Source organism: Alosa alosa, chromosome 19 (assembly GCF_017589495.1).
Source record: "Alosa alosa isolate M-15738 ecotype Scorff River chromosome 19, AALO_Geno_1.1, whole genome shotgun sequence".
Lineage (NCBI taxonomy): Eukaryota > Metazoa > Chordata > Actinopteri > Clupeiformes > Clupeidae > Alosa > Alosa alosa.
The window spans coordinates 23,501,432-23,526,043 of record NC_063207.1 but is presented as its reverse complement, the minus strand read 5'-3'; the positions used below and the strand labels follow the sequence as shown (position 1 = coordinate 23,526,043).

General features: G+C 44.8%; 1 protein-coding gene across 2 annotated transcripts; it reads left to right on the top strand.

Annotated features, from left to right (window-relative positions):
- The first annotated feature begins 480 nt into the window (after positions 1 to 480).
- tonsl (tonsoku-like, DNA repair protein) lies at positions 481 to 23,843 on the top strand. Of its 2 annotated transcripts, none has more exons than XM_048228711.1 (28): positions 481 to 789; positions 1,123 to 1,218; positions 1,323 to 1,465; positions 1,556 to 1,739; positions 2,289 to 2,418; positions 2,639 to 2,810; positions 3,215 to 3,329; positions 4,286 to 4,431; positions 4,538 to 4,690; positions 4,864 to 4,995; positions 5,250 to 5,448; positions 6,174 to 6,223; positions 6,871 to 6,960; positions 7,534 to 7,606; positions 7,856 to 8,019; positions 8,728 to 8,851; positions 9,338 to 9,555; positions 10,317 to 10,842; positions 15,435 to 15,628; positions 16,062 to 16,150; positions 16,521 to 16,695; positions 18,043 to 18,121; positions 19,009 to 19,316; positions 20,778 to 20,949; positions 22,209 to 22,384; positions 22,783 to 22,856; positions 23,132 to 23,265; positions 23,423 to 23,843. In XM_048228711.1, the coding sequence occupies exons 1-28, from the start codon at positions 765 to 767 to the stop codon at positions 23,617 to 23,619; spliced, it is 4,338 nt and encodes a 1,445-aa protein (XP_048084668.1). In that variant the 5' UTR covers positions 481 to 764; the 3' UTR covers positions 23,620 to 23,843. The 2 variants fall into 2 exon arrangements, with proteins under 2 accessions (XP_048084668.1, XP_048084669.1); XM_048228712.1 differs by having other exon boundaries at positions 482 to 789; positions 16,539 to 16,695.
- The last annotated feature ends 769 nt before the right edge of the window (positions 23,844 to 24,612 follow it).

Below are 24,612 nucleotides of genomic sequence, written 5' to 3'. Positions count from 1 at the left end.
GTTTTCCCTGTAGCAACACACACACACACACACACACACACAATAGGTGCGTTCGTAAATTGCCACTCCGACGTTTTCACTGGGTGAGATGTTTGTCCCATGAGTATGAACCGTATGAACCGGTATGAATGCACCTGGTGTGAGAAGCCCCTGGCTGCACCTTGCAGATCGGCTGGGCCCAATGTGGACATGATTAACGTACATGATTAACGGGACATGATTAACGTGGGCAGTAGTTCAAGGAGGATACGCTTTTATAGAGTTAAGCATTCTTCCTTGAGAAAAATTGAACCCCGAGTCCGGGTAAATAGACGGAAACAGTGAGGTTAAAGGGTAATGACGAGCTGGTTTAGAGCTGAGCTCAACGTTGCGCTCCGCCCCACATTGAGCCCAGCCCTGATCTGCAAGCTGCAGCCAGGGGTACTTTGCCTGGTGTCCTGCGTCGACAGTCTGGTGCATTGTGGGTAATGTAATGCAAGCCAATCGGTAAGCAAGCCTTCCTTGGCGCGACCTGCAAAGGAAGTCAGTCAGCAACAAAATAACGTGATGCTGAAAACAATGAATATACGCGAGTCTGTAAAACATTGATCGAGCAATTGTTAACGCTTTTATTTGTGTTTAACCTTACGGCATGCTTACGATAACAATAACATAACAGTTCTGTGGGTCTGCAACTCAATGTGTGATGATCCATCGAAGTTATCTAATTTCGGCTATTAGCTAAAGATATCTGGCTAACGTCAACTGGTCTGTGGTTGGTTAAAATGACTTTTTCACGGGAGATCAAACGTAAGAAACTAATTCTTGTTGAGCTGACAACAATACGTGTATAATTATTTTGTTATCATAGCAGTTATTTCATGATCACTGCAACAGTTTGTTACGTGGTAACACCAACGTTAGCGTTACTAGCGTTTATACGTCTGCCTTTCTTACCTGCCTTGTCTGACATGCCCAACGTTACTTTGCAATACAAATGTTGTAATACAGATGTTGCGTGACCTCCGATATTTTCATACAAGTTACACAGTGATTCATCATCGAAAAGGTCATACCTGTCTAACAAATGAATCTATTTGGCTGGTTAAATATATCAGTATTTGTACATCTTTTCCTGTAAAGATTTACAGAAGGCCAAAAACAAAGCGCAGAGTAACCACAATTTGAGGGAAGAGGCCAGTCTTTGCAATCAGCTTGGAGAATTATTGGCCAGAAATGGTGAGTGTGCTGTGTTGCACTTAGTATTTTCACTATCTTGCATTAATGAGTATGCTGGTTAGATTTGGCTTATTCAAGTTGGCACGGATAACTGTTTTTAACAGGAGATTACAAAACTGCTATTGAGGAACATAGACGAGAGCTGGCCCTCTCTGAGGCTCTGGGAGACGTTATTGGCTCAGCAGTGGCTAATCGGAAGATTGGAGAATGTTTTGCTGAGATGGGAAACACTGATTTGGCTCTCAAGGTGAGTGAATAACCCACCAATTTGACACAGAACAGACCAGACAGTAATATGTCTTATTCATGTAATTCTGAGACTCTGCACTTGTTGCAGCATCAAAGGCGGCACCTGAAACTGGCATGCTCTGTCAATGATGCAGTAGAGGAACAGAGAGCCCTGGCCACCATTGGCCGGACCTACCTCTTTCGTTACGAATCGGACCAATCACAGGACAGCTTGGGCCAAGCGGAAGAGGCATTCAGAAAGAGTCTGACCATAGTAGACGATCGCCTAGAAGGTTAGTCAAGCATTTAAGAAGAGCCTGACTTTAGTGGAAAATGTTCTAGATGTTTCATGTGGATGTGAGTGGGATTGGGAGCTCCACTGACTATTTTAAGCCGCCCGTATCAAATTCAATGGTGCCCCACACACTAGTGCGTCACCTCACACAGGGGTCCTATCCTGGGGGTCCCCTCATACAGCTCACACATTGAGCATGGCTCCGATGGCCTCATGACAAGCCGTCCAACTTCTGACACCATATGTAGCTTAGGGAGAGAACAGTGACCCCTCCCTAAGGTCTCCTCTGCACTGCACTGTACAGCTTAAATGTTATTCTATTGCTGTAAGTTGCTGTGGATGAAAGCGTCTGCCAAATGAATAAATGTAAATGTAAAGTATAGATTGAGAATTGCGAAGTGAAGATTATATTCTCTTGGCTTGTTATAGTAATCATATCACAGTTTTGCTCAGCCTTAAAGGCACTTTGGTCTGTCACAAGTACTGTACACTCATGTTAAGTTTCAATGTAACCTCTGTGGTGTGTATGTGTGTGTGGCCCCTTTAGGTGTGTTGCCAGCACGGGAGCTGAGTGAAATGAAGGCGCGTCTCTTCCACAACCTGGGCTGCGTTTACGACCACCTGAAGGATCCGCAGCGCTGCAGCGAGTACATCCGCCGCAGCGTCTTCATCGCAGAGTGAGTGTCTGACCACCAGCCAACCTGTGAGCCAGAGCCAAGAAAGAAACCCCTTATTTAGCCTGTAATGCTCTGTGCTGTGTATTGTGGAACTACTCTGAAGATGTAAAGATTGTTTACTGTACAGAGCAGCAGAAGCAGTTATCTGCAAGGCCTTCATTAGAGGTCTGAGGTCTTCAGTTGTGTCATTGATCTGAGTTCTTGATATTTTATTGTGTAGGAAGAACAATTTCTTGGAGGATCTGCAGAGAGCAAACTCCCTGATGGGAAGGATCCATTTTCGCAATAGCCAGCACTCCCGTGCCATGCGCTGTCTGGAGCAGGCCAAGGAATGTGCGCGCAAGATGAAGGACAAGTTTGGAGAGAGCGAGTGTTTCTGTAGTATTGCAGAGGTAGTCCTCTTTGACCCATCCTTCTATCTTGATCTTTGTCCGTTTATCCATTTAATGCACACAATGAATAGGACCTCTGGAAAAGGACATTATAGTTTGAATCTAAATTTACTTTAAGGGGTATTAAGCATACCTCTCTGTAGAGCAGCTCAAAGAGATGTCAGTATTTCATAATTGGATGAAACCACTCAACACATTTCCTAATGTCCCCTCAATGGACCTCACAATAGTGTAAAGAAAATGAGTTTATACCCATAGCTGACATTGATAGTGCTTGATTTTTAGCTTTGTTCTGTCTTATGTGTGTCACTTTCTACTAGTGGATACTGGTAAAATGCCAGACAATAGATTTGATTCTGCATCTCAACTTCATGTGCTGAGTCATGGTTTCTTTCTCTATCCAGATCCAACTTTCTTTAGGGGACTTTGTGGCTGCTCGCCGCTCGCTGAAAAAGGCCTTTACCTTGGGGTCACAACATGCTGCTGATCGGGAAGCTGTAAAGAAGGCTCTAAAACAGGGTGAGCTCTATGGGACTTAAAGGGGTTGTTCAGGATTTTGGACATAGGACCTCATTTCCAAGTTAGCAAGTGTAATATTTATCAGTGGAGACCGCTTTCAACATGTTTCATCCAGTCCTTCTAATTGCAGAGTTCGCAGGTACTAGGCAAGCACAAGTCATCAGTATGTGTTAGCCTGCCACTAAAAACAGTCTTACCCACTCCAAAGTACACCCGAGGCAAATTCCAGACAATCGATGTAAATATCTGTGTTGATCGAATAGTGTTAGAAATACAACTACCCTTGCATCGCGTTCCAATAGTTATACTTTGTTCCCTGAAGTTGGTAGTAGGCATTTAAGCAATGCAGCGGCGGACTGATATTACTAAGGGTACTACTAGGTATCCCTCTGTTTACTTTTTTCGGCGCAGTACTACTAACCGGAGCAAGTATAATTTCGCCACTGCTAAGAAACTTTAACACAACAAAGCCACAGAGCTGCAAAAGGCTTGGCCAGCAGCCAGGCCAATGGACTCTCTGCTGAATTACAGAAGCTTAGCAGGTGTGAGCTTAGTTAGTACTTTGATGGGAGACTTCCTGGGAAAAGTAAGTTGCTGCTTGCTGCTCAGATCCCAATGCTCCAGTACAGTGGGCACAGGGACACTTATTACAAAGAGTGGCGGTTCCTCTGTTCCCAATTCCCAACCTGGTTCATTCAATATGATGTAATCAGCCAATTCGTTCATTCCCTCTCCACTTCAGGCTGGTGTGTTGTGACTGTTCTGGCACATTATGGCCCCCGTGCATCACATTGGTGGTGGTTAGCGAGTTCCCTTTCACTGTAAATCACTTTGGATGCCTTGATAAGTGCTGCATAAATGCAATGTGTTGGTGTTGCTTCCAAATTCCTCAGGTCCTCACTTCTAATTATTAAGTGTGTTTTGCTGCAACTGACCAGTTTTGGTTCCCTTTGCAGCCATTCGAGGTGTCCACCTGGAGGAGGCCGTAGCTGAGATGAAGGACGGGCAGACCCATGAGGCCATGGGGCTGGCTGAACAACTGGGAGATTTGTACTCCAAACTGGGTTGCTTTAACAAAGCGCTGGACTCCTACCTCACGCAGGTAAGCAAGCGCATCATAAGCCTCATGCTACTTTATGTTTCTGATTGGCAATATTTTTATACTGATAGACTATCTAGCTTTTCATCTGCATTTGTCCTCCTCTCAGCTTTCCTGTGGTAAGACTCTGGGTAAATCTCCTCGGGAGCTGGCGGTGATTCACGTCTCTCTGGCTGTTACCTACACGGATCTGCGGCAGCACCACAAGGCCATCGAGCACTACAGGCAGGAGCTGGCACTGAGACAGGGCAACCCCAAAGAGGTGAGGGTCCCCCATCACCTAATGATGGAACATTGTCTCAGTTCTTTATCTAATATGCTTTACCTTTTTTTTCTGTGATTGTGTTGTGGCACTCATAATCTGTAATCTGTAATTCATGCTCTAACTGTTGACCTTTGCAATGGCATATTTTGGTTAATATCCCCATGCATTAGGAGTGTAAGACATGGTTGAACATAGCGGGGTGTCAGGAGGAGGCAGAGGCGGCTGTGGATGAGCTGGACATCAGCTACGCGTCTGCTCTGCGCTGCGCTGAGAAAGAAGGGATGTCTTTGGGGTCACTACAGGTGAGTGACCACACCCTGGGCCATTGAGGTTGCACAGCTGACAGAACTTCACTTCCTATAATAATAATCATTCAGATGCTATATTTTAAGCAGACTAGTTTTATGGTTATAATAAAATGGACATGGATCAGACACTAGTTTCTGCACTGTGCAAATTGATCAATTAACTTTGCTGATCCCGGCCTTAGTATCTCCAAGCGTTCGTATAGCTGGACAATATTGTAAAGGTGTCTGGTCTCTCGGTCCCCCATCAGAAACGTGTACTGCGCCAGTGGCTAGCTGTCCAACAACGCTTCGGCTCGCAGCACTCCAGTGACACGCGCCGAAGGCTGGATGATCTCTGCGCCGCCACAGGACTGAACCCTGATGCCAGCGACGGAGAGGAGGAAGAGGAGGAGGGCGAGGAGAACAGCGAGCCTCTGGAGGACAGTGACATCCAGTTCTCAGACTCTGGTGTGAACATAGCCCTGTCCTTGGCTCCACTGTGGATAGCTGTTCTTTAAAAATGGGATTTGTCCTGGTTGACTGTCAGCATGGTCAATTTACGTCAAAGAGAGAGTGTGTGTGTGTGTGTGTGTTTGTGTTTACGTCAAAGAGAGAGAGTGTGTGTGTGTGTGTGTGTGTGTGTGTGTGTGTGTTTCCCCCTGTGGCTCTCTTACGCAATGGAAACTGACTGTACCCCACTACCTGAAATAGGGGAGCAGTTCCACCACTTCCTGTTTGACAGTGGGACTGCATGAACCCCATCCTCGGGTTGGCTACCCTTCTATTGTGAGGATTACTAGCTTACAACTTATGCACATAACCAATACAGTAAACACATTTAGATGTAGCATGTTATGTGTGTCGTGATGTTAAATACACCATTGTGTTGCCGGTAGGCCTTTCCCGACAAAATTTAACAAACATCTCAGGAAACAAACTACAAATGGCAAAACTGTGCAAATAACAAACAACATATCAACTCATAGCTTATCATGTTGTGATCTATGCTCTCATATGTGTGGAACAATGATGAATGAATGTTGAATGAATGTTGCGGATTCCGCTTGTCAGTTCATTGATGTGGATGTCTTACAATGTCTTTTATCGACTTGTACATTTCATTTGAAATAATAATTTACATAACTGACCTTCACATCTTTACTTTACTTACATATTTCGGTGTGTTCTTTCAGATGATGAAGAATATGACAAAATGTTGTCTGGGCGGAGGAAGCTTGGCCGGGTAAGAGCACCGTCTCATTCTCAGACTCTTCTGGGTGTCCATTCTCTCTTTGGTTAACACATACTGCTATCATGAGTCTGAGCATGAGGCTGGTTTGTAGCATGCTCAATCTCCACCGTTGAGAAACCTCAAAATTGACCACAGTTGAATGGGGTTGGGGTGGGGAGTTAGGGGTGCACCCTGGTGCAAAATAATTGAAAACAAATTTGCACCTGTGAAAATGCTGTAAAAACTGATCTCTCTTCCTTTCTCCATGTTCTTGTGTGTGTGTCACTGTCTTATGAGAATGGCTTTTGCCACCCTGGAGTAAAGATGCATTATTGCTGGGCAGTGCTTTCCACTTAAGACTACAATTTCTCTTGCATTTTTGTTGAAATGGACCCTGTCTCCTTCTCGTTTCATTTCACTTGCACAAAGGTGTAGGATCAATGGCGCTGGTGAGATCTAGCCTGACCATAGTCAAGATGCACTGAAATAGATATAGGTACATGCAATGAAATAGATATAGGAGCAAATGCACAAGGCCCTTTTGCAGACACCATTGAGAAACATCACAGTAGACTGCAGTAGCATGGGTGGGTATGTGAAGGGAGCAGTAGATGGCCGGCTCTGATGCAGCCCCTCTCTCTCTCTGTGTGTCCTCACAGTGGAACCGGCGGAATGAGAAGGGGGAGACGTGTCTGCACAGGGCCTGCATTGACGGGAATCTACGACAGGTGCAGCTCCTGCTAGAACAGGTGAGTGGGCTAGTGGGGGTCAGAAGATGCTGTGAGTGGTCTCACCTCTTATGCTAGATAGATAGATACTTTAGGAAAATTGTAGGCATCCAGTAGCTTATACAACCATAACACAACAAACACACATAGATCTCACATACATAAAAATCACAGAAATGTAAAAATTTAACAAAGGTCGGGTATGGACTGACCATGTGATGCATTGATCATGGTAAGGTGCTATGGTAGAGTGTGTGTAATTGTGGTAGTATTCCCTTAAGGGCCTTTCAAACCAAGAACGATAGCTATGACGATTGCTATACGATAACGACAAAAAAGTATGGCTATAGTTAATGTGTCGACGTCTGTCCACACATAAACGATAACGACACAAACAACGATATCGTCGGGTATTTCCGTTATCGTAATCGTTATCGCTCTTGGTCTGAACGGCCTTTTACACATGTAGTTTTAGGCAACTTATGCTTGTATTCTTAGTAAAAAGTGTTTGGAGAAAAGGGGATGAGCTGTTCCTTAACATGTCCACTTGATTTGTATGTCCTTTTTATCCCATGGCTTTTTCATTTCTCTTAGGGGCACCCTGTCAATCCCAGAGACTACTGCGGATGGACTCCTCTTCATGAGGCTGCCAACCATGGCCATGAAGGTAGAGCCAAGAAAAACAAAATGGTCTATTCTATTTAGTTTTTTTGGGCTTTTGCTGTTAATTGCTATAGGACAGGAGAAGTTGACAGGAAATGGGAGTAGGATGGGGTAAGTACCGTTGGTCGGAATCAAACCCAGCTCCCCGTGGGCTCTTCCAGTGACCCAGTGCCCCCCACTCAAAAGTTTAAAGTTTAGTTAGCACATAGACACTAGACCACTGAAGCCTTCTCTTGTGTCCATCCTCTCCCAGAGATCGTGGCTGTGATGCTGGAGCGTGGGGCCAACATCAACGACCCCGGCGGCCCCATGTGTGACGGGGTCACCCCGCTGCACGATGCCCTGAGCTGCGGGCACTTCGCTGTGGCCCGTCTGCTGGTGGAGAGAGGGGCCTCCGTGAACATGCGCAATGCCAAGGTTGGCTATCACACAGTATGCAGATCTGCACTCTGCTTTTTTTCTCTGGTTATAACACAGACCAGCTGAAAAAACATGGTGCTAAATGAGGTGTGATAAAACACACAATTCTTAACACATTCTTGATGGAAGTTCATATAATTCAACAGAGCTGTAACAAGTACATGCTAAACACATCTTAAGTGTATAGCCACACATTTCAGGGCGTGCCTGTTGTTATAAGCATCCAACTTTGTTGCTCTGAGCGTGACCTAAACATACATAATGTCCCCTGAAAGCGTGGGTCATCTCACCACTCACCCTGGGTCATTGCTTTAGGTTGCTTAAGACTCCCATCAGACCATGGCAATGGGTCCATCCATAAGTCTTTGTCTTGCTAATATCAGGCTATGTTAGTATGTTCATTTTTGCCCAAATGCACACAATTCTTTAGCCATGTAGACTTACACACAGACAGACAGACAGACACACACACACTTTCATACATTCTTTCATTTGCTTCTGAAGAAGAAGGGGAAAAGGCTCTTATAATAGCTTGTCTTTTTATTGATTATTTATTAATCTTGACCTAATGAGTAAACCGAAAAAATAAGGAAGATGAGAAGTTGCAAAACCTTGTATAACTATAGGCTATATAAATAAAGACTGATTGGTTTATTGTAAAAAGAAGAATCTGTAGTTATCAAAAATGGATGTGTTTGTGTTCAGGGGGACACAGCGCTGGACAGCCTTCGTCAGTGGTTTAAGACGTACAGTCGGGAGCTGGACTCTGACGCCAGGCAGGAGTGTGCTGTTACTGAGAAACTGCTGAGGAGAGCCATGGCAGGAGGAGGTGAGGGTGTGGGTCGCTCTGTCACCACAACACCACGACACACACCTCCACTTTAGTTCTCACCCTAAAAGTACATTTGTGTGTCAAGTATGAGTTTAACTCATGAGGCTATGAGTTCAATACATTTATTAGTTCTGTGTTAATTTATGCCATGTTTTGGGTATATAACTGGAATAGAAAGGATAGGACGGCTCTCCCTATTCACCTTTTTTAAGAGTTTGGGCCAGATGCCCTTCTTCAGCGTGTGTGGCCCACCCACAAACACAGCTGTGCTTAACTACAGATGTTCATACCTAACAAAACAGGTATACCTCAACAGGGGGAGCTCCAATTACACTGTATGTTACAGAAATGTTTCATACAAACAAAACAAACGAGTATTACTAAAAAATGGAACAGTATCTTATGCTCTCTCTCTCTCTCTCTCTCTCTCTCTCTCTCCCTCCCCCTCTCCCTCTCTGTATCCTTCCTGCTCGCACCGTCCAGTTCCGACTGCTGCAGTCACTCCAAAGCCCCAGGCTCCTCTGTTGAACAGTCAGCTGTTTGATGCTGAGAACTCTGAGCCGCTCATGTCCTCCCAGCGGTCCCCGCCCCGGCCCGTCAGCTCTCAGGAGAGCCCTGCTGCCCCGCACAGTACCCAGCGGAGACCACCGGCCAGCACGGGCCGCCGCCACCGAGGGACGGAGGACGCCATCCTGTTCGGGGTACTGAAGCCTGATCTCACTTTCACTGACCATTGTCAGTTATTCTCAGTCCTTACATTTTCATTAAGCCTAAGAAGAAAAACCCTTCTTTATTCACTTAGAGTAGAAGAGGTCCATGGCAATTGAGTCCACTATTTTCTTTACTTTTGCTTATGACTTACTGATGGAAAACAGCGGAATGTTTTTTTTTTAACCACAATGGTTTTCAGTGAGTGTGTGTTTTATCCCATTTCATTTCATAAAAGGTTTTTGATATGGAGTTACTTGTGACTGTACAGTTTTTTATGATTCTCCAGAGTACTAATAGCCTTAGACTGTTCTGGCACTCCAAGTATCTGTATCATTCAAAAAACTACTTTCAGAAGCTAACATGTCTGGGCCACTTTTTAGACCCTTGGTCATTTACAAACAGGGCAGTTTTACTCTGCCCGGCTTTGTGTAACTCCTAGAACCATCACAGCACACCATGGAGAGCAGAGTGGACTGTTTTAGCAGCGCTTCTGGTTTTAAAGGGCAAGCGGGAATAATTTGGCTGCATACAACCACAGGCCCTATGCTTCCAGGAAAGAGGAAAGCAGAAAATCTCTCTTTGGATGAGTGGTTTGCTGCTAAGCCAGTGCCCACATGTAGCTGATTTAGAGGCTATATTGATCAGGAGTATGTGTGAGAAGAACTGCTTGGGGAGCTTGGAGGTTTCCACTGGTCTAAAATGAGCTATTTGAGTGTCTCTTTTCTGTGTGTGTGTGATTTTTTTTTTCCAGTTGGAGAGCAGTTGCTCGGATCAGAGTGACTCCGATGACCCCATCAGCCCCCTGCGGCCCATCCGACCCAGACTACGTTTCCCAGCAGCCCCGTCGGCCCCAGACACTCCTCCTCAACAGGAGGCTGTGTCAGCGCACATGTCCAGGGAGCTGACGGCGGCGGCCATGTCCACATCCGCGTCCACTGCCCCATCTAGGACAGAGGAGTACCGGCTGGCCATGAAGAGCCTGGGCAGTGCCACCACCCGCCTCTTCTCCCAGAGCCTGTCCGAGCCCGCGTTCAGCAGCACGCCGGCCAGCGACCGGACAGCCCTGGTCCCCGAGGAGGAGTACTTGGCCGACGACTGGCTGGAGGACGACCTGGGCGAGATGCAGCCCAAGAAGAAGAGGAAGATGGCGTCTGAGCTGGAGGGCAGGAGAGAGAACGGCGAGCCTCTAAGCCGTACTTCGGCCTCGGCCTCTGTCTCCCACACAGCCTCTTACTCAGCCTTCGCCTCGGCCTCATCTGAGACATCCTCATCCAGGGGTACGCAGCGCTGACTTTCAGTTTTTGTACTGTTCGCAAACTCAAATACAAACTCACACTCACACTCACACTCACACTCACACTCACACTCACACTCCCACTCACTGCAGTGTTCTTGTTAGACCATGTTCACACAGTTTCCCACACATACACACGTACACATAGACACCCACTCAGCCGCAGAGAGATGTGAAACTTTGTTGAAGCTGAGAACAGCCTTGTTTGTAGCCCTATTGAGGGACGTTTTCTTATTAATTGGGGGGCAGCCGTGGCCCACTGGTTAGCACTCTGGACTTGTAACCGGAGGGTTGCCGGTTCGAGCCCCGACCAGTGGGCTGCGGCTGAAGTGCCCTTGAGCAAGGCACCTAACCCCTCACTGCTCCCCGAGCGCCGCCATTGTAGCAGGCAGCTCACTACACCGGGATTAGTGTGTGCTTCACCTCACTGTGTGTTCACTGTGTGCTGTTTGTGTTTCACTAATTCACTGATTGGGTTAAATGCAGAGACCAAATTTCCCTCACGGGATCAAAAAGGTATATATACTTATATTAATATAATTCACCATCTCTACCTTCAGGTGTTGGGCATATATGCAAAAGGTGACAGATCTCAAGGTGCATCTCTAATCCTGGTCATATACCATATACCATACCCCCATAGTCCACACTTGGACATTGACCCACACACGCTCACACAGAAACTACACAGCTATCAGTGTTGCGCGGGTTGATCTAAATTGAGCGGGCGCCCGCGGTTTCGAGTCATAAAAAAATAGTTATCGGGTCATTTTCGGGCGGGTCAGTTAAAATTAATTTAATATATATTGATATATATAATATAATGAGAAGGCAAACATCAATATTTAACTCATAATAGCTTTTTAGAGATATCATTGTCTAAATGAATCGATGCAGCATGAACTTGCCACATAGGCAGGCTATCTGTGTGATAGAAGGATGAAACTGGAGACACTATAATTTAAAACTAGATGTACCGCATAGCGGTACAAAATATGACCGCCGCTCAGTCCTGTACATCCGTTCCGCGAAAATAAATCACACTTCAATTTGTCTCCATATTTTACTCCATCCCCCACTCTTGAAACTTTTGTGTATGCTTGTTTGGCATGCCTGAGTGTGTGTGTGCGGCTGCACAGAAAGTAGCCTACTGGTGCTGAAAAGGCGAATAGATTGTAGAATAGCCAAAGAAGATGTAGCATTGTTATAAAACCTTTAAAATCTCTAAACAATCACAAGTAGGGCAGTTCATCACAGTTCATCCATTGCAACTGGATTGATGAAAGGTCACTTACACCTGTAGGCTACATTGTATTTGGGAAAAGCAAAAGGTATCAGCATAATGTTATTTATTTATTTATTTATTTATTTTTTATGTATTTTTAAACAAAAACATATCTGTCAGTTCCATGCCGTTTTCAACAGCTATCACAAACAAAGGTCATTTTTGGATGGATGGATTTTTTGTGAATGTTTCTTCTTCTACATAAGATTTTAGTCATCTTTAGTTCATGTAATACTTTATTGTCAATGCACAAATTAAGTAACAGTAGTCTGAAACGTTATTGTTAATGCACAAATTAAGTAACAGTAGCCTAGTCTAAAACGAAATGCTGTTTTACATCTAACCAGTGGTGCAAATAACTGACATGTCCAAATGGGCCTTGATGAAATGCGTCGCTAGACTGTTCATACACATTTTAACGGGCCAAAGTTGAAGAGCTTTTGTCCGTTATTGTTAGTGCAAATATAGGCTGATTCATGTTCCCTTGCATTGTTTAACTGAGGTCCATGGCTAAAAATAAATAGCGGGCAGATCAGGCTGGGTTCACCCAGCCTAGTCCATAGGCACCCGATATTGTTTAATTTTCCGATTGAGATATACACGCTCTGGCTATTCTAAATGCAAAATGCATCAGGGAGTTATGACAAAATGGTAACTAACAAACTAGATCCTAATAGAAAGCTGTTAGCTTCCCTAAGCTACAGGTAGGATTATAAGGTAGGCCTATTTACAACATAAATTGTCAATAGGCTATGCTGGCGACACAAATAAAATCTCCTTTGGAAACCAATGGCTTACGCCTTACAGTATCAAGCGGACTTAAACTGTCATATCGTGGCGAAAAGTTGTAATAACATTCACGCAGCTCCATGAGTCAAGGAAAGCCAATGAAGTAGCCACTTCTAAATGGGACCCACTACACAGTAGCTTAAGGTGTTTTGCTAAAGCAGCCATAATGAAATGAAGGTGTCATTGTTAGGATACTTCACACTAATACGTGCTTTTTAATTTCACAGACTACAACTACCAAGCTGTAATCAAAGCACATCGATTCCCCTCTCACACCCTGCACGCAAAAAACAAAATAAACAGGCGCCTCAGTCTCACGCATGTATAGGCAAAACTGTATCAGACCGGTGTAACGTTGGTAAATCTTCCATTGCACAGAATGATTTTGTAGCACGTGCAATAAATGACAGTCGAAAGATACAAACAGTGCTGCTATACATTTGCTTGGTATAACCGCATTTATAGTTTTCTACAAATGCAATAAATCAAATGCCTCCATCACTCAACCAACGCTTAACGGTAACATTACCTAGGTCCTTATTGATATTACAAGATTAACGCATTGCAGTAAAACCAAGCATGTCCGATAAACATCCTCAGATTTATTTCGGCTTCAAGAAGAAATGGGAATTACACTTCATGTGAACATCGGCCCTATCCTTATTAGATGTTCACTGCGTAAATTACAGTCCTTGTATGAAGCGCCCATTGTTTTTTCCAACCCACTTTTAACTTCCAACAAAATTACGTCTCACTGCAACGATGCGCTATCTAGTGGACAAACGACTACTTCTAGCCAATACTGAAAATGCAGCCATGATGATGATGATGATGAATATTTATTTTGGCTTTTTTTAATCCTACTGAATTTGTAATTATGTATCGGCCGCTCTAATACCGATAGTATGTGGGTGCCTGTGTGTGTGCATGTGTATATGTGTGCACCGCCATTTACAGGCCAAAGAGTGATTGGTGGTGGTCCCCGGGACCTAAAATGAAATTTTCCGTAAAAGTCTAGTGGGGCTACATACCCACCAAATTTCATGTACCCCGGTGGTTCGTGTCCCGGTATCAATGACCAAAAATTCAGGGAGTAGATGACGGAAAAATTCTTGAATTGTGTGCATGTGTGCGCGTGTACAAATTTATGTTTATGTGTGTGTGTGTGTGTGTGTGTGTGTGTGTATGTGCTTGTGTGTTTGCCTGCGTATGTGTGTTTGTGCATGTGCATGCATGCGCACATATGTCTACTGTGTGAGTATGTGTCATAATGCATGATTACTGTAAATGTATGTGTGTGCGTGTGTATCTGTTTGTGCACATGTGTGCACATGGAATGGGTTAACATGACCCCCGAGGCAAACATACGGAAAAAATTGGTCATCCCTAGGCCCTACAGTTCTCAAGATATTCACAGAGAACTGTGTCTGCCCCTCCCTCCTTCGGGGTCCAGTCCAGCTGGGGCTACAGATCAAAACGAAGAATGACTGTTCCATGCTATCCATGTGGGGTTACATGCCCACAAGTTTAGGTACCCGGTCTTTCAGTGTCCCGGGAATCATTGACGGAAATTTGGGCATGCGAAAAAGAAGAAAAAAAAAAAAAAAAAATCTGACTAAACCTATATGACCGCCACTTCGCTGCGCGGCGGTCATAATAATATATACACTCCTCCGGGAAAAGCGAAGTATTGGAAGTATTTGGAATATTTCTTAAAAGTATGACAGACACGACCAAGATGGCTTGTCACAAATACAGCATTGCCCTCCCAGCATAACTGAGTAGGCTAACTTCAAGTGCAATTCCCAGACCTCAAGCAATATATATTGCTTCATGACACAATGATTTTTTTTTTTAAAGCTAGGCACAAGACCTAATGACAAGTAGCTTAGCTCAGTAAAATAATGCTGATACCTTTCGTCAGCCTACCGGTATTTTAACTGCTGTGTGCGTGCGCTCTCTCTCCTGCGCAAACATTCTCTCTCCTGCATGCTAGTTGTGTGTAGTTCTACTGCATAAAATTCAACAAATAAATTAGTTTGTTTTACACATATGACCTATTGACATGCAGTTAATATAGGCTACGGTGCAGTGAACAGTCTGGAAATTATGGTAGGCCAACTTGGAGTGACCCAGAGGAGAATTCTCTCACTCCTTGTAGCCTGATGGTACGCACAGTGCTTACGGCCGTACACCTGCAGGCACCGCTGATTAAGGGCATTCTGTTCCTGTTTATGTAAAGGTTTTACACAGCTCAATAAGGATACACTGCATGTAAGGCTACACTAACCAAAAGTCGGTCGTAGATCGGTTAATATTCGCGTTACGAATTGCGGTTGATTTAAATATCGGGTGAGCATAGACCGCTTGTGACGGCTATACATGCTCAATTAGCACAACTTTTCTCACAGAATGTTGCCTTCCATTCTTAATGTTATTCAACCTCTTTCTCTACCCGTTCGGTAGCCCTAATTATGTACCCCCCCCCTCTGTGTCTGCAGTACGCACCTCCTCCAATAGGGGTCTCTCGATGAAGAAGGGCCAGGCTAAGGCGAGGCAGGTGAAGATGACCCAGCTCTCTGGCATGGTGATGCTGGGCCGCAGAGAGGTCAGTAGGTCACCCAGCCCCACCATCACCCAGGACGACGACCCCATGCAGTTCACGGCTATGCACCAGCACAGTGTGCCTGTAAGGGTGAGGAACTGATGATGGCCTATCTTCCATTAGTTGTCTTGAGGCTTGTTATATGCTATATCCATCTTTGAGTGTGAATTTTGTCATCAATGTCTTATTAATATCAATAGCATATTTGGCACTAGACATGGCTTGAAACAGCAGTGATGTAGTTGTATGAGCTTTATATTCAAGATGGTATATGAGCATCTTTGGCTTTGCTGCTGTTGGAGTCATGCATTCCCTCTGAGGAAAAATGCACATTCAAAACCATTAGCATTTAGATGCCCATTTATTTTAATTCATTTCTATCAGGTGTCATGATGGCCTAATACGCTGGAAGCGTTCATAGTTTTTGTCTGGTGTTTACCATTTTGTCTGTCTGTCTGTCTGTATGTCTATCTGTCTTTCTGTCTATATTTCCCCTTCTGTTCTGCGTTCTATCTTATGTCAGGCCCCAGCCGTTGCTGCCCCGATGCCTGCACCTATCAGGATGAGGGTCAGAGTTCAGGACAACGTCTTTCTCATTCCAGTTCCACACAGGTTTGTCTGCCCTCACCTTCACCTGCACCCATGCTGACTGTAGAGCACACAGGAGAGAAGAACACACAATACACCATGATGCCAAATGGTGTAATAGTCCTGCACGAGAGGAGAGGAGCACATGGGCGTCTTACATGTTAAAAGTTACACTTTAGAGTCTGTGAGTGTGAGTTGTGAGCTGTAACACAATGCCCATAATGTGTGAAATTTGTTGAGTGCTTTTTTACCAAGATATAGTACTCCTCAACGCGTGTGTGCGTGTGTGTGTGTGTGCGTGTGTGTGTGTGCGTGCGTGTGTGTGCGTGCGTGCGTGCGTTCGCTCTCAGTTCTGTCAGGATGAACTGAACTATAGTTTGCATGTGTTCACCAGAGGCTCTCCTCTCTACAGCACGGCCGACTCCTGCACCGTGTCTTGGCTGTGCGAGCAGGCAGCCCAACGCTACTACCAGACCTGTGGCCTCCTGCCACGCCTCTCGCTGCAGAAAGAGGGCGCTCTGCTCGCACCGCAGGATCCCCTCCTGGCTGTCCTGCACACCAACGAGGAGGTAAGAGGGCATGGCAGGGCAGTAGAAAATAATCAAAGAAAGAAACTTAGAACTACATTATGCACAATATATTGGTAATATGAAAGTAAAATAATCTAAAATGCCTCTATATCTAAATTGCCACTATAGGGAGGGAAAGTAATCTCATCGCCACCTACTGGTTGCATTCCTAGTTTAGCGGAGTGGATGGGATTTTTTTTTAGAAAAAAATTGATTTAATACCTCCCATTTGCTATGCACTGGGGTCACCTCTATTGCTTCTAGTGGTCATACCTTATTTTTAGGATCCGTTGAATTGTTTTGAGTTTTTTATGTAACATGGTGATGACAAACTACAGTTGCATGCGACGTCACAGGTTTGGACGCTTCATCTCTAACTGATCAAAATGGGAAATTTGCTTGACTGGAGTAACATATTTTTGTAATAACGGAGCGTGATGTAAACCGCATGGTGATTACCTTTATGTCAGGATACCTTGTGTTTTGCTCCTACTCACAGGAAGAGATGACAGTAATTGTTAAGTGTCAATGCTAACGAGGCTAATAAACAAACCATTCTACCGTGAGTAACGTGGAAGGGTAATGTCACGTAACTTCTTTTGTAGTCCGTTTATGAAACCAAACGAGCAATTTAATTTTTTTAAAGAAGGCAAAATAGGGCCAGACATTTTCACAGTTAGTAGATTATTACTGTATACACACTGAAAAATATTTTTGGTGGATAACTTCGCTGATTTGGCTTCACAATATTTTTTTAAGAATAGGTCTATACATGGATTTCTATGCTACATCACGAAAACATGCGTGCGCAACTAAGTGGCAGAAAGCACCACAGAACAGCATAGAGCAGTGCTGTCCTAGCCTGGGTGCCATTCCGAACTTAGTCCTTAACTTAGTCCTTCCTTAATGCAAATGAACGGCAAACTCTGAAATATAGTCTGAAATGAGATGTTATTATGATTGAGACAACAGGGTATACAAAAAATTCCGATTGTAGCTTACAGCAGCCGACTATTTAGGTTAAGTTTATAACGTTGTGGACGGCCACCAAGCGTCTTCTGCCCCACGGCTGCGTGCGCATTTAGTTTTGTTGGTAAACGGGAAACCCGTGTATGGGACTTAACATTGGAGCTTTTCTTCGATAGGAACACAACCATTTGGGTCACTGGTTTTCCCTTTCCCTCCCTATTGTAACTGCTGCTGCTACCACTATGACTACTACTAGTCGAGTTGTAACTTGTGTCTAGTGTGCCTTTCTTGTGGTTGGATTCTGTGTGACTATATTGGAGAGACAACGTGTTCCTGTTTTTGTGTGTGTGTGTGTGTGTTGTGCTGAATGGTGTGAAGGTTGTTGCCAAAGTGTGTTCCTGGGACCTGCCCCCTCTGCCTGAGCGCTACCAGAAGGCCTGCCGCAGCCTGGCTGTGGGTGAGTCACCATGGGAAACCAGTCACTCTTCAGCCCCTCATTATAGCACCTTCTCTGTGCTCTGATGAGCAGTTTTTTTGTGACACTCACACAAATATTTTTTGATCAATGTGACTCTATATAATAGCTTTCATTTTATGTTTGTTAGTTTTGTGCTGGGACAAGTTTCTCTAAAACTTAGGTTAGGGGTATATGTCTACTACAGACAGAGAGAGACATAGAGTGTATAATGCAGAGCAAGGCTTCAGAGAATTCTGTCTCACACATCACACCTACAGATGGCATGTGAACATGATCAAAATCCCCCAAGGCTAAGAATTCGGTTTCGTTTAACATAAGGTGTGAACACTAATATTAACTTCCTTCACGCCTTGCACAAGGCACACACGCAGCTGAGCTCCTCACACTTTACTTGCACTGTACCTGCCACATCGAGTTGTTCACACAAGAGCTTGCTCAAAGTACAGTTCACAATTTGTTTGAATTTGTCAAAACAGTTCCGGTTCTCTTTGTTTCATGTTTCTTGCACCAGTTTGAAGGATGTGCAAGTTAAATATTCATTCATAGCAAATGGATGTGTCCACTGAAAAAATGAACGTTCATGCATTGCACTGACCACAGAGGTGTCAGATATCAATTTGGCATGTCAACTCTTATCACACAAAGATGGACGTTTCTTTTAACTGGTTCAGTGTTGATGGGCATTTTTGTCAATGCCTCCTTGAAGCAGTTGTTGGCAAATGGAAATGTGTGGCACATTCAGTGTTTGTACATTATGTAACATATATATCTTCAAGAATCTAGACAGAAAAAAAGTTCTTGTATTTAATTCATTTCTATGTGTGGGTGTGTGTTTGTGTGCATGTGTTTGTGTGTGCACATTCCAGACGAGAGTGTGCGTGTGTTGCGTCTGTGCGAGGCGCAGGACGGCAGCTCCTCGGTGAGCGTGTGTGGACTCAGCCTGGCCTCGACGGCCCTGGCCCCCCTGCTGCGCGCCCTCAAGCTCCAGGCCAGTCTGACGGAGCTGCGGCTCGCCGCCAATCGCCTCGGTGACGGCCTCCTCCCTGAGCTGGTGGCCGCCGTGGCCACTATGCCCAGGCTCCGCCTGCTGGATGTGTCGGCCAATCTGATCACCGGAGAAGGGCTCAAGAAGGCTGCTAATTCGCTGGATGGGAAGAGTCAGCCCACCTTCCCAGTGAGTATCCAGTGGGTGGCCAGCAGGGCTCATTCACTGGCTTTACAGAAGGGTTTGGATGATCTTTTTCTTATTAAATGGGATTTGGATCACTGATTTGTTGTTTGGCATATAAGGTCAGATGTTAGCAGTTGTTTACACATATCTGTAAAAAGCCTCTTTACCTCAAGAAATACATTACACTAATTTAAAGGTCCCATTTGTGTCTGTGTTTGACTGCAACATATAAAATCAAATATAGTCTTGATTGTCTAGACAGTGGTTTATGTACCTGGCCCAGGAGGTACAAATACATCCTGTTAATGAGGGATATCCTGAGCCTTCAGAACTCCTCTCCAACCACATCAGATAAGACACCACATATCTTAAATATATCACTTGCTTGCACACTTCAGACTGATGGCCTGAAATATTAAGTTGAATTGAATTTCAACAATAATACCACCAACCATAATCAAGAGAGGGACAGAAAGGCACAGAGAGAAAGAAAGAGAGAGACCGAGAGAAAGAGAGAGACAGAGAGAGAGAACACTTAAGCGTACTACATACTCGCCGCACACGACCGGTAATGCGACAATGTGACGTCAAAATTGCGTCATTTCCTCTGTCGCACGAGAAATTTCAGCCTCGTGCAGGCAGGTTGTGCACAGATGCGCGCGACAAGCAGAATGAGCTTGAAGCCAAGATCAGGGAGCATGCGTGCCTCTATACAGACATCAACCACATTCAGGCATTTCATATAGCCTAGCCCACATCTTAAATAAACATGTTTGAATAGTCAGTTTGAGAAGAGAGGGAAATTAACCTAGGTTACCAGCGAGAGTTTGTGATTTTTAAATAGTCTGCTGGATTTTAAATAGTCTGCTGGAAGTTAAAGAAGCTACCAGAGAGAGGAAATTAAGATGAAAGACCTAGGACCCAGGGACATGCCAATAATCCAGCAAAAGGTAACAAAGATATTTATTTTTAACCAAAGGATATCGAAGACCTCTTTCCACCTCAGGAAATTACACAAACTCATCTCTCAGCACCAGCCAGCTAGCTAAAATTTCCCTCTGGATGAATAAAGTATCTATCTATCTATCTATCTAGCTGCACACACCTTGGAAACTAGATGGGAATGATGGTAGTTGTGAATAGCAGCAACCAAAGTCTGAAGTATCATCACAGAGGGTAGTTTTTACTGCCATTGAGGCCAATGCCAATTCAGGAGAATATTGCAACAAGTGTCGCGACCACCACGTGCGAGTATAAATGGTTACGGCGCTCCCGTGACGTCACATTGTCCCGCTACAGGTCGGGAGTGGCGAGTATGTAGGTCGCTTTAAACACCAACTCTCAAACATATTTGAAGCATCAATAAACCCTCTTCCCCTCTTCCTAGCAAGCCAAGCAAGTGTAATCTCAGTGCACGTGTTAGAACCACAGATGCACTGAAAGGTACCCCCTTTCTTGTCGTAGTGCCTGGAGGAGCTGAACCTCAGTATGAACCCACTGGGCGATGGACACACCCAGGCTCTGGCCTGCCTACTGTCAGCATGCCCCCTGCTGGCCACTCTGTCCTTGCAGGGCTGCAGCCTCACCGCACGCTTCCTGCAGCAACACCGCCTCTTGCTGGCCAGCGCCCTGACCGGTAACACAGCTCTCATTCCTACGCATCCTTTTCTACTCTCATCAATGTGTTTATGTCCTTATGTTTACATGTTAGACTTTACTTTGTTGCGAGTACTAGCTATGTGTCATGTTTGCCTAGGGCTGAAACAATGCATCGATATGAATCAACCCGATTGTTACAACCCGGCTCTAAGCCGCAACATAAAGAGGGAGTCGGGACAACAGAGATAACTTTAACCAATAAAGTATTTATTTAAAAGTAACCAAAAGCAATAAATAACCATTACCAAAAGATGTCTAGGGGAAAGTAAAAGCAAAGTCCTTTTAGGCAAGTCCCTCCACTTGGCAGCCATATTGCAACGCTTTTTGGGCACTCATCGGGCATCCTATTCAGCAGAAATGCTCATGCGCAAGGCTTCACCTTGCTCCAGCGGCAAGTTCACAACACATAATTGGCATGATGTCTTCACAACACACCATATGATTGGCTCAATGTATTCACATCACACCACATGATTGGCTCAATGTATGTCGACGTTTTGCTGAGGAAGGGGTGGGATATGCGTAGACAACGGCCAACCCAACGGACAACGGACAACCCAAAGGTGCCTGCAACAGAATGTGCCTAACAGAAAAGTGCCCAAATCAAGAGAGAACAACCCCTTGAATACCCACATACCTTTACCAGGTGTGCGTGATTAGCTAATTACAATACAAGCTATGCCAAGCTATTAGCTAATACAAGCTATGCCTGTTTTGCCCATGCAAAGGCCACGCCAGGCCTGAAGGGGACACAGGGGGTTGTAACACGATGCATCAACCTAATTTGCCTTATTCACCCGGCGGCAACGAGGCTACAGGGTACACTTGCCATCACACTTCAGTCCAGCAGATGGTGGTAATGCGCTCTGTTTGCAAACTGCCCAAAAAAAAAAACTCACTGAAGAAGAAGGTTACTCTGGCAGGCCCTATGGGCAGGCCAGCGAACCCTTCTTTTTCTGTGAGCTTGTTCTGTGAACCAAAATCTATAATTTCTTATCGACAACAGACCCCAATATTGCATCGAATCGCTACAAAAGTATTGAAAAGAATCGAATCGTTGGCTTAAAGAATCCATATTGTATAGAATCGTGATGAAACTTGTGATTTACACCCCTTGCCACTGCCTTAATACTCTGTATGTCCCCACAAAGAACCGTTTTGGTACCATTAGTGTTGGCCAGTCAGTGGCATCCTGATCAGCGGGTCTGTGTTAGTAATGGGGCTCTCCTGATGCAGGCACTGGGCACCTGAGGACTATGACGCTATCCCATAACTCCCTGGGCTCCACGGGCTTTGAGCTGGTGTTGAAGACGCTACCCCTCCACCTCCTCTCCCATCTCCACCTGACCGCTGTGTGCCGCGGGCCAGCTGACCAGCCAGCTCTGGAGCTCCTTGCCACGCATCTCGCTCAGGTACCTCTAACCACCTCCGTCATCTCGCTAATCACATGGCAGGCTTGAGAACCCCAAATTAGTTTTGAGGGTAGCATAGTGGCTTGCATTGCACTGGTAGCACAGTGGCTAGGGAGCTCCCTAGCATGTAGCAGCCTGAAAAGTTGAGGGTTCAATGCCCTACTGCAACCATTGTGCCCTTGAGCAGAGCACTTAGCCCTGAGTTACTCTGGACTGGCCCTTGTAGTAATTGACCTAAGCCGTTTTCATCTACTTGTCATCTACTTTTCATCTATCAAGTGTAGGAACCTTTGTCAGACCTTTTCAGAAGTCAAGTCTGATAATTAAATAGCGTTTCAATACCTTATATCTGCTCAAATTTGTTGAATTGGTTGTCTTCCTCTGTGTTTCTTCCATAGAACGACTGCTCACTTGCCCACCTCAGTCTGGCCAGCAATGGATTGTCTGACCACAGTGTTGCCTCCCTGGCCAGGTCTGTCTAATCACTACTGGCCACTGCTCCACATGTGGTCATTTATCGTGTAATTACTTGTATCATTCTGGCTGTCTGTGATCTTTGGTGTGTCTAGTTTGCATGCATCATGTTACTTGAATGTGCTGCTGCAAGCTGCCTGCATTGACAGGATGTGGTGTGAATCGTAGGTCTATTTTGGGTTATTACTGTTATTGGGGCCTCTTGTTGTTGATGTGTAATCTACGATGAGCCTAAGGTTGGCTGTCTTGCCTTTTTTGCATTGTTCTGCTCAGATGCTTGCCTGTCTGTCCCTCACTGGTGTCCTTGGACCTGTCGGCCAACCCGGACGTGACGTCCGCTGGTCTTCACAGTCTTCTGATGGCTCTGCGGGAGGCCCGGCGGCCCCTGGTCCAGCTCAACCTCCAGGGTACAGAACACTGACCTCTTACCTGCTCCTCTGAGGCACATCTCTACTCACTCATAGCACATAGAGCACATTCTTAAAGTCACTTCACAATCTTTCTCTCTCCATCCTTCCCTCCACCTCTCTGTCTATGTGTGTCTCTTCCCTCACTTTCAAATAGGGTGTCAGGTTGCTGGTCCCTGGAATACTATTTGCTTGGATGACCTTGCCAAATACGTCCGGGACTTGTCTCTTTGCTCCCAGAGGCTCAACAAGCTGGACCAGCAGGCCTTGCAGCAGAGCTGGCATTTGCAGGGGAGTGGCCGAACGCTTCTCCGTCAGTCCAAGTGCATGATGAGCACGACCGGACCCATATGAACACCACCAGAAGCAAAACATGACCTTCCAGTGCTTTCCTAATAGTTTCCAGGTTGGAACAAAGCCCCTCCCCTTTTATTACTGTATAAATGTAAAGTATTCCTCTTGTGTAATACAATGTTTAATTAGACACACTATTACACGTCATTGTGTTTTTGGATATGTTGTATTTAAGTGGTTTTGAATGTTTAAGAAGAAATGCTATTAAACTTTATCAAGTGTCATGATTAGCTGGGTACCTTTTTGTTGTAAATGGGGTAAACACTGGGAGCTTCACAAAGGCTCATACTGGTCAGGTTTATAGTACATAGCATAGATTCAAAGGCTCATACTGTACAGGTTTCTAGTACATAGCATAGATTCAAAGTACTAGTACTGAGAGTCCTAGGATCACTGTTTTCAAACATGGCCCTTGAGGTCCAATGTTTGGTTTACAATCTTTTTAGTTTACACTAACCAAGTCACATGCGCACACCCACCAACCAGAAGTGGCATAGTCAAGGAGGATGAAATAATGATATAAATGTCAGAAATGTGACAAAATGAATTGCAAGATTATTTGTAGCTTTTGCTATTAGGTAATTGTATTGTGCAGCCCTAATTCAAAGCTCAGTTGGGAAAACCAATATAATAGTTTTATGTCATTCATATTTTTGTTATATATGATAAAACAATAGTGGAGACAACAGATTTTCTGCAGTCATCCATGACAATTATGGTTTGACATCACCATAAAAGCTCATTCAGTCACAAAACTATGTACCGGTAAGAGCCAGAAACTATTTTAATTTTCAAGAGGAGGCGATCTCAGGAAACCACAATTAGTTTCACTACATACAGTATAATTCTGACGTGCACATTTCTATGACTTTGATGTTGAAATAAGAATCACTATACAGATGCATGTATCTGTCACCACAGTTCTGACCTTGACTAGTCTGCTTATGTGCTACACTAAGGGCCTCACTGTGCTGCTGGGAGATTGATGAGGTA